The sequence below is a fragment of the Dendrobium catenatum genome, unplaced genomic scaffold, assembly GCF_001605985.2.
Source record: "Dendrobium catenatum unplaced genomic scaffold, ASM160598v2 fragScaff_scaffold_1400, whole genome shotgun sequence".
Classification (NCBI taxonomy): Eukaryota; Viridiplantae; Streptophyta; class Magnoliopsida; order Asparagales; family Orchidaceae; genus Dendrobium; species Dendrobium catenatum.
This window is the reverse complement of record NW_021319862.1, coordinates 2437387-2455763: the sequence shown is the minus strand read 5'-3', so window position 1 is coordinate 2455763 and position 18377 is coordinate 2437387. Positions and strand designations below refer to the sequence as shown.

Below are 18377 nucleotides of genomic sequence, written 5' to 3'. Positions count from 1 at the left end.
ACGAACCCAACCCGTTTAATAAAAAGGTCAAAAAGCTCAAACCCGAATCTGGGCCATTTATTAAACGGGTGAACCCGAACCCGTATTTTTCCAGGTCGGGTCATTTTTTGACACCCTAATGTACCCCTTTTTGAGACGACTTATATATATGACAATCTCTCCTCTAGCATGTAGATGATAACCTTAAGAGCAAAGAATGGACAATTACGTGTTAGGCTTTCTAATAAAGGTTCCCTATGACACAACTCCTGTGCACTCATATGCCTTAAGATACTCTTTTATTGATGGATTCAAGATTCATTCTGGAACAATTAAATTGTTATGCCTTTAAGCCACATTGGCCTCTTTTATTGTGCCTGTAAGCCAATTTTAATATGAATTGGTCAGGCACAATATGGTACATTATTAATGGTTATTTCCCTGCTTCTTTAAATTATGATTAACAGTTTAACACTGTTTGTTAAACATTAGATCTACTTTGAAAGGGATTTCCTTTCAATGCAACCTTTTCTGTGTCTTAGGATGCATTCCCTTTGGGCTAAGCTAACTTGACCTTGGACAACTAAATTTGCCATGTCAATGCCTCTTGGCTGATCTAGCCATGTATATCTTTAAGCCATCTTTGATATGAAATGGCGAACTCTATGTGTTGTACTTTCATGGAAATATAGTCAACCATGCTGGTAAAAACCAATATGCCCTATGGGATTTTTCATTCTAGATGAACTTTGCGTCTTATCTTAAGGTATACCCCCTTGGCATATTGCCGCCTTGGTTTATTGGGTGTATCTAATAGAAGACAACTCATGGTGATAATTAGACTTCCTAAATAACTTGGCCTTTTGATCCTCTATCGTTAGTAAACTTGGTCTGCTAGGTCAACTTGGGATGAATAAACTGGTGATCTTGATCAGATTGACTATTCATATCTTGTCCATTCTTTCTTCATAAATTGAAACACCAACCACCAATTTACAATGCAATAAATGTCTGTAATTGATAGTGTTTTTAGTTTTGTGTTTGGGATGTGATTAATTATAGGAGCTTATGTCTAAGGGAAATCTCATATGCCACATCTTTTAAATAAATACAGTTGACCTTGACAGCTAGATTGAGGAAAGTCTCAAGGAAATCCTCCCTAGACAGCTTTTGAAACTTCAGGTTGCTCACCATCCATTCTCTAGTCTCCATAGAGCATCATGGGTGCTTTTAGAACTCACATTGATCTTTTTAATTGAAAAAAAATGTTTCTTGCCTATAGGGTCACCATATCTATAGTTTTAGTATTTCAACTCTGCATTTTTTTATTCTCTGACTACTGTGCATGCACCTGTTTCGATTTCCCCTCTTCCTTGCACCTTTTGAGCCATCTTGAAAACTCCCACCTTGCTTTTTTAGTAGTGCGAATGGTCATCCATCTCAGATTACCAAAGCATCATTGAAAAATTGTCTAACGAATTTGACCCTTCAATGCTTATGAAAGATACGCAGATTATAAGAGAACACGTTCAGTAGCAAAACATAGAAATTAAAAACCGGCTCATGTAAGGAATCCTTATTATCCAATGTTAGTTGTGGAAATTATTTGACATCTTTGCGTTGCCTTTCTCTATTGGCAGTTTGGAGAAGTTGATATTGACAGTACACTCGTTGCTGATCATTCTTCCGTGGCTGAGGACATTATCATGGTTAATAATGGCTGTCTCTGTTGCACTGTGAGGGGAGATCTGGTGAAAATGCTTCTGAAATTAGTTAAAGAAAAAAGAGACAAATTTGACCGTATTGTTATTGAAACTACAGGTACCATCTTTGCCCTTTTAAAGCTATGAACTGTAACTTAAATGCATATAAAGTTGGTATCTTGGAATGCACCGTCTTTATTGTCTACTTGTATAGGTAGATTACACTCGCGTTATGCTATGTGACGCAGGTTCTGTTATCTGTGTTAGTCAAAACTGCTATTGCTAAATTTTATGATTGCACAGTATATATGGTCAATAATCCGCTTCTTGTGTTCAAATCTTATATAACCTACTGCAAAAATTCTTCTCTTAATTTATTACTGGTATCGTGATACACATTGTGCTGTGTTTGTTTATCCCTGCTAACTGTAAATAGTATTATCTCTTCCTTGCAACATTTATTTACAGCTAAATTATTGATTTTTTGTGTGCGTGCTTATATACTGATCTTTTTATTTTTTCTCTATTTTTTTTTGTGTCCACAGGACTTGCTAAACCCTCTCCTGTAATTGAAACTTTCTGCTCAGATGAATTGGTTGCAAGGCATGTAAAGCTCGATGGTGTAGTCACTTTAGTTGACTGTAAGCATGCGATGCAACATTTAAATGAAGTGAAGCCAAGATGGGTCGTGAATGAGGCAGTAGAGCAAGTTGCTTATGCTGATCGGATAATATTAAACAAGGCGAGTCTGCATTGTGCATTAACCCAAAGAGTTTTGTTTTAGTAGGCCTTTTTTATTGTTTTTCACCATATGTTCTGAAGGAATTTATTTTCCTTGCAAAATTACAATTGCATTTGCTTTCTTTAAATTAGGTTTTTTTGGTATTTCCTTTATTGTGGCAGATAGATCTAGTAAGTGAAGCTGAATTGGAAACCCTGGCTAAGAGGATTAGGGTATTTTTCTCTTTTTAGATAATTATTTGTAATTTCAGTATATTATGAATTAAATGGTGAATGACTACAATTTCTATAACCAAAATTATTATTTTCATAGAATATAAATGGGATGGCACAAATACAACAAGCTAAATTTGGAGCTGTTGACATGGATTTTGTCTTAGGGGTGGGTGGATATGATCTTGACAGGTCATTGGTTCTATCTGTGCTTCTGTGTTGTTCCTTCTCAGCGAGCATATAACATTATTGTAATTGTTCTTCTGAGTTCATACAAAAGCTCCATTAATTAAAGATTTTTTTTCCCTTTTACAGGATTGAGTCAGAGATTCATGTTGATTCAAACCAGCATGCTGTGCATCATTGTGAACATGGGCATGGTCATTTCTTGTGTACTCTTAACAAAGATCAACGTTTCTTTTATACCTGCTTAGTTGTTTATGTTATTCATGTTACAATTTATCAATCTTAGGGTCTATTTAAGAAAGTTTTTTTCGCAAATTTGCTTTTTGGTGGTTGTCATAGTTCTATTTGACTATAATGGTCTTATTTTATTTCAGATATTTTTGTGATGGAAAGTAACTTCTTACAATTAGATTTATTATAATGTTGTAGCTATAAAAAAGTAGTTGTCGATCTTTTTCGAAAGAAAAATGTGTGAAGTACTTACAAAAAATAAATATTTTTTTTTTCTAAAAATAGTTCTACAACTATTTTTACAAATAGCCCCAAAGAGTCCCCTATTATCTTCATAGTTCATCTACTAGGAAGCACAAACACCACTAAGAGCTCCTTCTTTGCATGTTCTGTATGAGTCTTATGTAGGCAGCTAAGAAACATTTTCTTTGTTTGCTTGTTTGTTAGGCAGAGATTTACTTTATACGTCTTTTACTCCGTCCCAATCCTTTCCCAGTTGCTGCTCTTTTTTACACACCATAGCTACTAATGTTTTCTGGAATTTTGCATTTTATGGTAATCGGTTGATGTGTATCTTCCTTGACTTAACGTGCTCTCGTTTGCATTGTATTCACATCACATTAAGCTAGTATTGAATTGTTTCGTTATTGTTAAAACTATGATAAACATGAAATTGTCTAAGTTGAGCTTGATGTACTGCGGATTAATAATATTAAAGTTAATCTACTTCCCAATTTATATCATGCCTTCGGAGTTTCTTTTCAGTGCCTTGTGATAAGTAGTGATATTATCAGCATTTTTGGTCACCTGTTTGAAAATTGTGGCAATATTAATAATTCTATACTCCCTCACAGGCAAAATAGGGCCACATCAGCTGTTACGCCAATAAAAGATATGCAACTATGGGGTCCCTTATCCGAATATAAGAGTTTTTTCAGACATAAGCCATTTTTTTATTTTTTTTTCACATATAAGAAATTTAATCCAGATATATAGTTTATCGGATGTGAAGCTTTGATATAATTATAATATTTTTAAATATAAGGTTATGAACCCAAATATAAGGTTATGAACCCAAATATAAGGTTGTTTTAGATGTAATATGTTAGGTTGATTAAATATTTTTTCTTTATCTTCTAAACTGGGTCTATGTATGTGGATTATTAAAGGGGAGAAAGAATTGGAATGATTATATCTTAATTAAATTAATATACTAATACAAGCATATATGTACCTATATATAGACAAGAAAAAAAATGAAAATAAAATAGAGGAGAATATTTTATTTTTCTCTTTTTGGGATGTGACCCGGTAATAATATTGTTAACTAATTTAGACTGATAATTTAAATACGGTAACAAGTATTATTCATTTGTGTGGTCTTGTACCTCCCCTCATTGTATCATTGTGGTAACAACTATTATTAATTTGTGTGGTCTTGTACCTCCCTTCCATGGTGCATGATTGTGTTTTACTTGCTGTACCATTTGGACTTTTATATCTGAGTAGATATTTTTGTAACTATTGAACTGGGGTCGCTTACTGCATCTTTTGAACATTAGTGTTTCGAGCTTACATGAATTTATTCTTTGGTCCGTATTCCTTTCAGATCATCATGATCATGTACATGATTCAGCAGTCTCTAGTGTCAGCATTGTTTCTGAAGGAACTCTCGATCTTGATGAGGTAATTTTTTGTTTGAACTTTGTTTATTACAACATGAATTGCGATGAAGTTTCTGCACGATTTGAACTCCTATTACTTTCTACTTCGACTCGCTTTCAATATATTTGTTCATTTGACAGTTCAATGATTGGGTTGAGAGATTGGTTGATGAAAAGGGTGACGACCTTTATAGAATGAAAGGTGTTATATCCGTCAATGAATCTACAGGACGCTATGTTTTTCAGGTTTACTTACATCAGTCTCGCTGAATTTATTTATGTTCTTTCTCGTTAGGACTCCTTAGTGATTTAAAGCTAGAGAAGTAGTTTAAAAAAATGGAAAAGATTTCTAAATCCATCATTTGATTGAATTCCATTTGAAATCAAAGTTTATTTCACGCAAACCCTCTTTAAAATCTCCTTGGTTGTAATGATTTTTTTTTAATGAGATGAAATTTTCTCGATTTTTCCGTCAATTTATATGTTTTTTCATCTATCATTTCTTATAATCTTTGAACCCAAAATGACATCAGTAATTGTGACCTATAACATAAGAATTACATGCTGAATGAGTTTCATCAATTTTATAATTTAGGCTTTGTTTGATACGGCTTTTTTGTTGCTTCCTAAAACAGATTTTTAATACAAAAATTCTAAAACTCTGTTGTAGAACGCTGCCCGAAATGAAGCCTTAATCATTCATCACATATGAAAAATATGATGATTGGAAATGTAGCATCTTTGCAAACATCTAATTAATCCATATATCTCACAAATAAAAATTGTCCAATACTTATTAAATACCATGAAGAAACTATGTGTTTCATTCCCAAGACATGTAAAAGACTTTAATACTTTGAAATCACAATAATCTTCTCAGAGCAATTTATTGTGAAATTTTTTATGCATGATAATCAAACGAACATAAAAATTCTTGAAATTACGAATAGCACACAAGTTCTCATGTTGGTAAAAGTAATGAATGATTATCATATATTTGAGAGCAGGGGATAGTAATTCTCCTCCAAGAATAATAAAAGTTCTCCTTTTTCAAAATCATATCATGATAAATGAATCTATCTTATGTTTCTATATGTTCAGGGAGTGCAGTCAGTAATTGATGGATGCCCAGCAAAACCCTGGGAATCTGGTGAGAAGCGGATCAACAAACTTGTATTTATTGGAAGAAATCTGGATGAAACTGCTTTGAAGAAAGCTTTTAAGGGTTGCTTAATTTGAAAATTACATATTACTTATTTGGAAACAAACATCAGTACTATTGCTGAAGGAAATCTAATTGAAGCATGTGAAATCAGAGATTGTTTTGGTGATTAAACTGTTATTGGGAGCTTATTAATGAATATTTTTTATTGTTTAAACTACATTAAGTTTTGTTACTGTTTAGTGACCTTTGTATAGGACAATGAAAACTGTACAATAGATATTTGGGATCAAATTAATGATCTCTATGATATTGAATCATCCTGAAACAACAGACTTGGAATTGATTGGTATTATGAAAATTAATCGCTATGATAGTATATCTTTCTTTTACATTTATTAGTTCTGCAAAAGTTGCTAATTGATTATTCCAGGCTTGAAGAAAATCTTGTTGGGTTGTAAAATTGCCTGAGTTTTATTTAGTTCTTACAAATGCTACAAAATAATCATGCTAAAAATGTCATATTTGATTATTAATTTTTTTTCTAAATTAATAAATGATGTATATGTAGCAAAAAATTTTATTTGTGATAATCAAGCATATATAAAACACAAAAATGGCGGAACGATGGATGAAACTTTTGTTAAAATGGTAGGAATTTGTGTTTGATCAATCAAAATTTTGTGACTTTTGACAGCAGCAATTCTGCTGTTTTTTACTCTATTCTTTTGTCTCGCACATCAAATACTGAATTTTGATTCTAAAATAAGGTAAATTGTTATGACAATTCAATTGTATTTTTATCTTAATCATAAATTTAAAATTTTCATAAAAGCTTTAAATATTTTATTATAATATTATAATCTGAATGCTAATCCAATAATCTAATATTCAGGCCTTGATTATGCTCAATAGACCATCCAATCGTAAGCTGTCTTGTTCAACTGTAATGGTCTTATATGAGAGTTGCTGCAGTCAGATTTCTTACAAAAAAAGAAAATTTGAAGTGAATTGATCCATTCTTGAGATCTTTCTCGATCTCATGATGTTTAAATTGTGAATTACGGTTCCTTTTATAGCTTTTTCTTTTTGTAAGTGAATGAGCAAATAAATCATTCTCTTTATAATCTGATACTAATTTCGTTTATGCGGCGATAGAGTTAGAAATTTTTTATATTAACGTTGTAAGTATATATATCACATAAATAGAAGAAAAATGTAACACCAGATTTTTTATGTGGAAATCCTAGAAAAGGAAAAAAATCATGGGGTCACATCAGTTGAAAGGATTTCACTAGTGTTTGCTTAGATTGCATGTGGCTGACTTGTCCCTGAAATTGAGGATGATCAGATTACAATAATCAACTCACAGGTTGAAATTCAGCTACAAACGGAGATCGAAAATTTGGCGACGTTTGGTGGTCGGACGAAAATCTGACTTCAATTGATGGTCAGGCAGAAATCTGGCGTTAGTTAGCTGTCAGGCATAACTTTGGCGTAAGTCTGTGGCCAGGCAGAACTCTCTGGCGTCAGTTGGCGATCTGGCAAAACTTCGGCGTCAATCGACTATTAGGTGGAAGTCCGGCGCTGGTCGAGGAGGAGTCTGATGTCAATAGAGCTCTCTTCATTCTCTTCCTTTTCCTCCTCCTCTTCTTGCTTCCTTGCTTCTTTTTCTTCTCTTCTTACTTGGTTTCACCCTCATGAGAAATGAGGGTTATATTTATAGTTTTTTTAGAGTGGCGTGGCTAGTAAATAAGAGGAAAATCAAGGATAAATTGAGAGTGGTTTGAATGGATGACTAATGTTGAATCCGTTGATCATGTATAATTTACTATGCATTTGAATGTCTTAACGATATTAGAATTTGATGAGCTTGGGCTCTTTGGATGCGCGTCGTCGAGCTACTCGATTCGACTATATGCATGTCACATTCGGAAATTTTTTTGGTAATTCAAATTATGGATCAAAGCTTTCAAACACACTTTGGGTCTCTGATTTGGTCTCATTTGGGCTTGGATTGAATCGAATTTGGTGTTATTTTGTTCGTATTTTCGAGACATTCAGTTCGACTATAAGATTGCTGAAATCATAGTTTAGATGGTTTCCGATAAAATTTTTGAAGTTTCCAACTTGATTTTGCTTTAAGATTCATGCCTGATCAAGATAATTTTTTTTTGATATATCAGTTCCCCCCTATTTTTGGACGTTGAAGCTCCAAAAGTCCAAAAATATATGCCACAATATTTCAAATTGATCGAATCGCAAAAAAATGTCATAAAATTGTTCCAAAAAATATAAATTTGCTCAAAATTGATCATAAAAGCTCCATTGTGTTTTGGAAGTGCCAAAATTGAGCCCAAAATATCAAAAATAGTTTTGGGGACCCAAAAAATGTCCAATTTGGAGTGTCCAGGCCAAAAATTTGGGCCTGAATGCATTTAGGCTGCCAAATGGGTCGACCGTCGCCCGTGCTAACGTACGGGCTGAAGGGCCGTGTGAATTGCCCCTTTGGAGAACATTCATTATATGTAAATTGTATATTTCTTGAATCATGGGCGACCACAACTCCGCCAAAATCCCCCAACCAAAGGAGATCACCCTGCTATTCGATCTGAGGGTCTGAAGAAGACTCATAAAGTGGCCAAAGATGATGATGTCGTATCCACCATAACTAGCGATTTCTTGATCATTTTTAGGAAGAAACTTCACTTCATTAATGATCTTGTGATGAAAGTGCCTGAAAAATTTGCTCGTGATGGTTCCCCTCTCCTGGGACTTTTGATGGTGTAAGAGTTTCGTTTGCAAGCGAGAATATGATTTCCACATCCTATGGAGTTGATTGACATTTTAACGACACATGGAGTGAGTTTGTCCCTGCTTTCTTATAGTTTCATGTGGATCATAATGGGATTTATCATGTTTTTAGAGATCGTGGAGTAGTGTTGTCTCTAGAGTGCCTTTCTCGAATGGGTAGACTTATTGTTGATATGCAGGATCATATCTCTTTCATATCCAAGTGGCTAAATATTTGCACTCGAGACCCATGGAAGAGATGGGTTAATGAGTTTTTTGTGTGCAAAATAACTGAAATCTCCTAAAAAATGGAAAAAACAGAAGGATTTATCCATTCCCCTATACGTTGGAGCAGAGGATTTATTGAAGATGTTCAATCTTCAAGATATTGACACCCTCTACTACGAGGTATGATATTTGAGCAAATATGTAGATGAAGAATATTTATTCAATGTGGGACTATTTACTCAGCTAGGGAGATTACATGCTCATATGCTAAAGAAGTTGGCCAAAGTCCAAGAGGTAGTTATCCAACCTTCAAATGCTCCTCTTAAATGATTAAGGAATGAGGTTGATCTGCATGCATCCAAGAAGAAAAGGGTGGAGGAGATTTTGACAATCCCGAGCAAAAGTCACCATGTCTCTCCATCCAAGTCACACATTTCAGAAGATATTTTAAAATATTAATTTGTTGGTCATCGACGGGCTAAGGAGTTGGCGAGTTCCCTTTTTTTTGCTTTGTTTTTTTTTTTTTTGCATTCTCATAAGGATATGTCCTTTACGAAACTTTTCTTATTGTTTCAGTTGGTGTAATGCATGTATCTTAAAATTGAAATGAAAAAGACCATACATTATTAGAATAATGACTTTGTAAAGGTCAAGTATATATAGGGAGAGAACAAGAAGAAATATGATGGAAAGATCAAGGAGATGAAGGCTGTGGAGGAGCAGCTAGCAGAGTGCAGGATAAAATTGGCTACTATGGAAATTTTAGCCTCTTTATAGAATCAATAGATGGATAGTCTATATATTGAGTTGGTAGATACAGAGGCAATAATCAACCATCATGTTAAAAATCAACAGGTCATTGAGGAGAAGATTGTTACCCAAGAAGGAAGCCAAGTATAAATCAGAGCAGTCACCTTCCAAAGTCATAAAAGAATTCAAAAAGTCTGTTGCCTTCAAGATGATTGTTCAGGATCAAATTTAGGAAGCTCACGACCACATATATGATGTGGAGGTGAAGGCCGTAGAGCTGGAGTGTATGGAGAAAGGTTTCATGAGAGATTTTCTAAAAGGAGTCCATCTAGTGCAGCGTAAGACTAGAGCTGAGATCGAGGGATTGACACCTAGTCAGGCTTTTGGTGACTCTTCTTTAGATTTTGATGATGATTTGATAGATAGTGAGTTGTAGAGGACCTTTTCCCTTGAAGAGGAGGATGATATTGAGATTATGTAGTATTGTTGAAAACGCAAATAAGAGGCTCTAGAGTTTATTGTTAGAGAAGGAAACAAAATCTAAATTAGAGAAGTCACCTTTGAGAGTTATAAAAGAATTTAAGATGTCTGTTGCCTTTAAGATGATTGTCCAGGATCAGATTCAGGAAGCTCGTGACCATATATATGATGTGGAGGTAAAGTCCTTGGAGCTAGAGTGTATGGAGGAAGGCTTCATCAGATGTTTTCTAGAAGGGGTCCGTCTGGTGCAGCGCAAGACTAGAGTTGAAATTAAGGAGTTAACACCTAGCCATACTTCTGGTGTCTCTTCTTAAAATTTTGATAGTGATGAGGTAGAGAGTGAGTTGCAGAAGGCCTTTGCCCTTGAGGAGGAGGGTGATATTGAGATTCTACGGTGTTGTTGAAAATGAGAATAAGATGCTCTAGAGTTTGTTATCAGAGAAGGAAGCCAAGTATAAATCAGAGTAGTCACCTTCCAGAGTCTTAAAAGAATTCAAGAAGTATGTTGCCTTCAATATGATTTTCCAGGATCAGATTCAGGAAGCTCTCGACCACATATATGATGTGGAGGTGAAGGCCTTGAAGCTGGAGTGTATGGAGGAAAGTTTCATCAGAGATTTTTTGAAAGGCATCCATCTGCTGCAGCACAAGACTAGAGCTGATATCAAGGGGTTGACTCATAGCTAGGCTTCTAATGACTCTTCTTCAAGTTTTGATAGTGATGAGGTAGAGAGTGAGTTGTCAAAAGGACTTTTCCTTTGAGGAGGAGGATGATATTGAGATTTTGTAGTGTTATTAAAAATGATAATAAGAGGCTCTAGAGTTTGTTGCCATAGAAGGAAGCTATGTCTAAATTAGAGCAGTCACCTTCCAGAGTTATAGAAGAATTCAAGAAGTGTATTGTCTTCAAGATGATTATCTAGGATCAAATTCAGGAAGCTTGCAACCACATATATGATGTGGAGGTGAAGGCCTTGGAGCTGGAGTGTATGGAGGAATGCTTCATCAGAGATTTTATAAAAGGCATATGTTTGGTGCATCACAAGATTGGAGCTAATATCAAGGGGCTGACACGTAGCCGAGCTTATGGTGACTCTTCTTCTGATTCAGATGGTGATAAGGTAAAGAGTGAGTTGCATAAGGCCTTTGCCCTTAAGGAGGAGGATGATATTAAGATTTTATAATGTTATTCTGTTGTTGGTTATACCACTTTATATGTTTTAGTGATGATTTCATGTATTTGATGTTGATATTTTCATATGATGTATATAATGTTCTGTGTTATAATAAGAATTGGAGCTTTCTCTCTTCACATATAAAATTTACTTAGTTTTATTTTAATTTGGATGATGATAAATATTTTATTAGGCTCTTTTGGCTTGAGTGAATGTGAGAGACATCCTCCTTGGATGTTTGACCTATCCATAGTTATTAGTCAAAGCATTTGCTTAATGACATTTAATATGTATGCAAGAGGTCAGATCAAATCTCCCTATGATTGATCATCTTATGAGTTGAGCTTCAAGACATCCTCTCTATGGTGTTTTACTTATCCGAGGTTATTAGTCAAGTCATTTGCTTGATGATATTTAACCTATATCGAAGAGGTCGGATCAAATCCCCCTTGGATTAATCATCCAGTGATTGATATATAATATAAATGATGTATTTCTTGAATCATGGATAAATATGTTAGATTATTTGTTGGTTTTTTATCCTTTTACATGAGAAGATAATATTAGAACAAAACAAACATTATATTACTATTTTATATAAAATAATATAATAATTCCCTAATATAACTTAGGGATATAAGAGCTAAAAGGGTTTTACCACACTCAACAAAGAGAAAAGACATATAGGGAATATACAACAACTTGGGAGAGAATACACAACACAAAACAAATAGTACTATCAATGCCTACTAATAATACTTGCAAAGGTTTCCAACATTCTAAGTTTGAGGGAGCATCTTCCCATTAGCATCCTTCTATTTGAAGGTGTTAGGCTTGACCATAGTTGCCACCAAATAAAGAGCCTCCCATAAGGGAGAGAGTTTGTTTCACTGAGGGCCCTTTTCTGTTACCTCGATGCTGCGTAGAACTAAATCCCTGAATGAGATACATCAAGGATTCACCCTCTGGTTATAGTGATAAGCAGCTCTTTGGTGATATGCAATAATCCTGAGTGAGGCTACATCTCTTGCTTCTAGGAGTAGATCCAATTTATTTTTGAGCTTCTCTTCATTTTTATTGAAGTCAAAAGTCTGAACTCTATTGCTTGGGACTCTAATATCAACTGGTATAACTACTTTCATTCCAAAGCTAAGGTCGTATGAGGTTTCTCCTGAAGGCATTCTGACAGTGGTTCAATAAGTTCAGAGGAAATTTGGGAGTTCTTCAGACCATTTCCCTCCAACCTTCCCTAGGTGTGTCTTCAGCCCTTTCAAAATTATTTGGTTTATAACTTCCATTTTCTCATTTTCTTGAGGATGGGAGTCAATTGTGTGGATTAATTGAATATGAAAATCCTTACAGAAAGATATAAGTTCTTCCTAGTAAGCTATGTTCTGTTGTTAGTGATGACCCTTGCATGAATGCCAAAGTGATAGATTATATTATTCTATAAGAATTATTTGGTATTAGATTCAGTAATCTCCATTAGAGGTTCTTCCTCAATCCATTTGGTGTAGTAATTTATAGCTAAAATGATGAATTGTTGTTTTCAAGTGGCTATGAAGAAGGGTTCCATTTTATCAATCCCCTAATGAAAGAAAGGACAGGGGTTTTGAAGTGATTCAAGCTCTAGAGTGGGTATATGGATGGGATTAAAATGCAATTAATAGTTTTTGCTATTTTGAGTAAATTCAAGTGTATCCTATTTTATTGTAGGCCAATAGAATCCCTGCCTCATGATCTTATAGGCCAATGCTTTTCCTCCTAGTTGTTCTCCGCATGCTCCTGAATGGACTTCTCGGAGTGCGTGATAGACTTTTGAAGTTGGGAGATATTTGTGGTATGGTCTAGTGAAGGTTCATTTGTACAACTCAACACCAATAATAATAAAATTTGTTGATTGTCTTCGAAGTCGTGTTGCAACTATAAGGTCTTTAGGTAGCACTCCATCTTGGTAAAAAGGCAAGATGTGATCAATATAAGAAACATCTCTTGGTTCATCAATTGATTGCATGATCCATAGACTTTGGATACTCAAAAGGTGGATCTCCTCAATACACTTTATATTGTAGACATCTCTAGTTGTTTTTGTAGCAAGTTTAGAAAGAGAATATGCCCGTGCATTTTGTTCTCGAAGAACATGAATGATCTAATGCTCTTTTATATGGGCTAAGAGCAATTTTATGATGTTACAGTACTAGGCTAGTTGTGGGTTATGGATGTTAAGCTCCCTTTACACCTGAGAGATGAGCAATTGCAAGTCAGTATGGACCACTAAGTTCTGCACATCATAGCCAATTACCAGCCTCAGTATAGCAATAAGGGCCTCATACTCTGTAGCATTATTCATTGTAGAGAATTTACGTTGGAGCCCATACTTAAGAGTAACTTATTGTAAAGAGATCAACAAAATTCTTGCTTTGGCGCCAAAACTTTTAGAAGCTCCATTGACATACAACGTCCGACATGGAGGAAAATAAGAAGTACTCGATGGATTATCAGATACAGGGATGGTGCATTCAATCATAAAATTTGTAAGTGTATGAGATTTGATATCAGGACTAGGCATGTAGTGGATGTTAAACTCTCCCAAATTCACAAACCACTTGATTTGTCTTCCAGATGCTTCTAACTTTTGCAGGATACTTCTTAATGACAGATTTGTGTAGACTCCAATTAAATGGGCTTGAAAGTAAGGGTGTAGTTTTCTAGAAGAGGAAACTAATGTCAAAGCTATTTTATTAGCTAGTGGATAATGTCTCTTTATTTTAGATAAGATCTTATTGACATAATAAATGGGGTGTTGTACAATATTTTCTTTTCGTACCAAGATTGAATTGATAGCTTAGGCAGAAACTGCCAAGTATAAATAAAACTTTTCTTCAAGTAATGGTTTAGAAAGTAATGGTGGAGATGCAAAATACTTCCATAACTATTCAAAGGCTTCTTGGCATTCATCAATCCATTGGAATCCTAAGCTATGAGCACCTCTAGTATCTTGAAGAAGGATAGATATTTGTCTCTTAAATGTGCTAGAAAATGAGACATCAATGCAATCCTTCCATTCAGTCTTTGGACTTCCTTAATATTCTTCGGGGGTACCATATCATTTAGTGCCTTAATTTTCTCAGGATTGACCTCAATTCCTCAGTGAGTTACTAAAAACCCTAAGAACATTTAGAGGTAACTTCAAAGGCACACTTGGCAGGGTTGAGTCGTATGTTGTTGTGGCGTAGCATGTGGATGCACTATTCCAAGTAAGATATATATTGAGATTTTTCAAGACATTTTACCAACCATCATCAACACATAATTCCATAGTGCACTAAATAAGGTCTTTAAAAACCTTATTCATAAGGCATTGATATGTTGCTCCGATATTTTTGAGCCCGAATAACATGACCATATAATAATATAACCCCTTATCTATCTAAAAAGCTATTGCATCCTCATACACAAAATCCATATTTATTTGATTATAGCTATAGTAGGCATCCATAAAGTTCAATATTTGATGTTCGGAGGTGGTACCAACCAACTAATCAATATGAGGAAGCAAAAAGCTATCTTTTGGGCAGACTTATTAAGATATGTAAAGTCTACACTCATTCTCCAAGCTCCACTTGCCTTCCATACCATGACAATTTTCTCCAACCAAGTGGGATAGTGCACTTCCCGTATAAATCCAGCTTCCAAAAACTTATTAACATCCTTATTGCTGATGATTTGGCACAAAATTATATTTCTTTTGGATTACTGGCTTGCACATCATGTTAACTTTGAGGGAGCGATCACTTCAATATCGATTCCTAGCATATCTGCTAGACTCCATGCAAAAACATCTTGATTCTTATGTAGAAAATCTATATATTTTTTCTTCTCCTTATCTGAGATAAGAGATTCAATCTATACAGTCCTTGAATGGTGTTCTTCTGATATGGTTACATAAGTGAAATCTTCTATGAGAGAAACCCTATAGGGGATATCCTTATTTTGAAGATCAAAATCTTTGATGCTCAAGATAATTGACAACTGTGATTGAGCCTACCTAAGATAGAAGGTTTGTTTTACTTGTTAATCTCCACATACAACACTAACTATTGTTGGGGTAAGAAACTTTATTTTAAGGTTGAGTATGAAGGTGATAATCCCAAAGATTGACTAGGGTGGCCTTCCAAAGATAGCATTGTATGTTGATTCTGACTTTACTACAATGAATTGGATGGAGTGTGCAGTTTTTCAGAGAAATTATCCAAGTACAACTAGGAGATTGATTGTCCCTTCTGCTTGTACAAGTTGATTGTCAAACCCATATAATAGACCTATAGCAGGTTGAAGCTTTTCTCTTGTGATATCAATATTGAGAAAATTTGAGTAGAATAAGATATCCATAGATCTTTCATTATCCACCATAATTCTTTTGACATTGTAACATGGGTCAACTATCCCCATATTAATCACAAGCAGATCTTGAAAAGGAGTTTTTACTCCCTCGAAATCAGAACTGTCAAAAGTAATAGAATGATCGATACGAGCCTTCTTTGGTGTCAACTTTTCATCTTATGATGGTCTCAATCTCATCAATTGTTAGATGATTATTCAATAGTTGTCTCTATTATTATTGATTTTCCCCCAATGAGATGAGCTTCCTCTTGAGTAGGTGAATCTCGAATAAACCATCATAAATAACTTTGGAAGATAAGCCTTTCCATTTTATCTTTGTTCTACTTACACACTTCATTAGTGTGGGCACAACTACGATGAAAGTGGCAGTATTGATCCTGATTTTTTGTATTCGACTTTAAAGGATTAGGCCACTTCACGTTCTCTTGATCACAGATGTACATTAACACATTTTCCTGAGATACGTTTAGTGGTGTATACTCCTCATGTTAAGGTTTCTATCATGATATTGGAGGCCAAGTAGGCAGATTATTCATCCCTTATTTCTTTCATTGTGGGAATGAATTATCCATCTCAGGTGCACTTTTGCATTTTTCATTTGTTTGCTCAAATTACTTCTATGACATTTATGGATTCATCTATAAAGATTTATGCCTCTACGTGATGGATCAAGTCAGTATATGAATGAACCATATCTCGATGATTACTGAATAAAAGGGGCCAAGGTAGAGGTCTCCAAGAAAGACTCCTCTCAATAATTCAAGATTTACTCCTAGAATTTACCGAGCCTTAGTGGAAAATTATTAAAAATACTCCTTCAGTGATTCTCCTTCATTTTGGAAGATCCTGGAGAGGTGAGAAAATTTTTTAGTAATTCTTTGATTAGCAATGAATTGTTCGATGAACACTTTGGCCAATTTAATGATTATAGGAATCGTTCTGCTAGGAAGTGAATAGAATAATGTTTGAGCTTGTCCTTTGAGGGTAGTAAGAAAAACCTAGCAGTGAGCATGTCTGTGGCTCACTGGATATGTATGGTGATTTTATAGTGATTGATATGCTCGCATGGGTCAGATGTCTCGTCATAGGAATCAATGCTCAGTAGTTTGAATCCTTCCACAATGGGGTGTTGATAGTAGCTTTATTTAGGGGTGATGAATCTTAGAAGTCCCACTGATGAAGAAGTTGTATTACACCTCCCACGATGAGCTCTTCTCGGACCAATCTTCATTATGTCGTAGGGCATTATGAGGGAGCTTCAGCAGTGTGCAACCAGACTAAATCTGTAGGGATGTCCAAAGGAATGTGATGTTGACAACCTGTATGCAAAGGATGGGTAAAACTTACTTTATCAACAAGTTCATTGTTTTGATGTGATTATAAATGCCTCCTTGGTAGAGGGAGAGGGACCTCTATGCGAAGATGTTTGAGTTGAACATATTCGGCCAGTGGTGGATCTCAAGGGAGAAGAACCTTCTCTTGTGGTGATAGCACTGGTTATCGAGTCTCTAACAAGAGTTGAAGGATAACATTTTGATGTTTTTCCATCTTTTAGATATGTTCTTCTTGGGAAGTTTCAAAAATTCCTTCTATAGCAGCATTTTTTCCCCCAAGATAAAAAGAGGTAGATACTTGGCATCTTTGACTCATATATTGGTGGGTATTGGAGCGGGTGTTGACCTCATTTCTATATGAGGTCACTAGAGCCCACTTTGATTTCTCTCTTGTGACATAATGATTGGAAGATTTTTACTTTCTAATCATATAGGTCCCAATTACTACCCAATTCAATCCCAATCAAATTCAATCCCACTTTTAAATTTAATCCCTAATCCAGCCTTCAACCAAACATCAAATCAACTCTCAAGCCATACCCAATCAATTTCTAAACATCCATTTTACTTTCATAAATGTGGATGATCCAACCCTTCAACTCCTAAATCCAATATAAATTCAACATTCCAAACCAAAACTTAGGGTTAAGGACCCAGGTCTTGAAACCCTTTTTGGGTGATTTTTTCTATCACCATAAAACACAGTCAATTGGCATAAGATGCAAGGTCTATCAATTGCATATTGATAAGACATGTCTTTAATGCCACCCCACCAAATTTGAGCTCATTAAGAAGTTTCTAACCCATAAACCATATTAATTTCTAAAGGCTATAAAACCTTAAGTTATTTACAACCAATGCCACTAGATTTTCTATCTTGTGGAAATTGATCTTGGGACCTCCCCCAAACTCCTTGATCATGTTCATAAATTTCATTATAACTTTTTTTTACCAATAACTTACACTTTGTTGGTCTCAATTTGACCTAGAGTTGGCCAGGGGTCAAAATGACCAAAATACATTTTAAGGGGAATTTTGGTCTTTTCCATAGAATTCAACATGGTCTTCCCTCATCAATCTCCAAAATCTATCCCAATAGATCCTAAATGTCCTTAGGAACACATTGAACTCAAACCTACTTTGGTTTAACCTAGTTGACCAAAGTGACCCTTAAGGGTTTAAATACCCATTTAAAATCAAATGACCTCCCCTTGACTTGGAACCACTCCTATTGAGTTCATATGATCCACTTGAACTCAATGGACCCAACCCTTGACCCTAGGTCAACTTGGTTGACCAACTCAACCAAGTTTGACCAAACCATCCATACACTC

General features: G+C 35.0%; 1 protein-coding gene across 1 annotated transcript; it reads left to right on the top strand.

The window, feature by feature from the left end:
• Nucleotides 1–1598: 1598 nt before the first annotated feature.
• On the top strand, nucleotides 1599–6247 carry LOC110092345 (COBW domain-containing protein 3). Its single transcript, XM_020816850.2, has 8 exons — nucleotides 1599–1800; nucleotides 2228–2424; nucleotides 2586–2636; nucleotides 2737–2828; nucleotides 2952–3016; nucleotides 4663–4739; nucleotides 4859–4963; nucleotides 5819–6247. Exons 1-8 carry the CDS (start codon nucleotides 1686–1688, stop codon nucleotides 5954–5956), a joined length of 840 nt encoding a protein of 279 aa, XP_020672509.1. The 5' UTR covers nucleotides 1599–1685; the 3' UTR covers nucleotides 5957–6247.
• The last annotated feature ends 12130 nt before the right edge of the window (nucleotides 6248–18377 follow it).

What these genes read in the sequence shown, in the direction of transcription:
- LOC110092345 (XM_020816850.2), top strand. Translation starts at nt 1,686, where the DNA reads ATGGTTAATAATGGCTGTCTCTGTTGCACTGTGAGGGGAGATCTGGTG. An exon ending in GGTGGATATGATCTTGACAG is followed by an intron (nt 2,829 to 2,951) that starts GTCATTGGTTCT and finishes TCCCTTTTACAG; the next exon opens with GATTGAGTCAGAGATTCATG. An exon ending in CAGGACGCTATGTTTTTCAG is followed by an intron (nt 4,964 to 5,818) that starts GTTTACTTACAT and finishes CTATATGTTCAG; the next exon opens with GGAGTGCAGTCAGTAATTGA.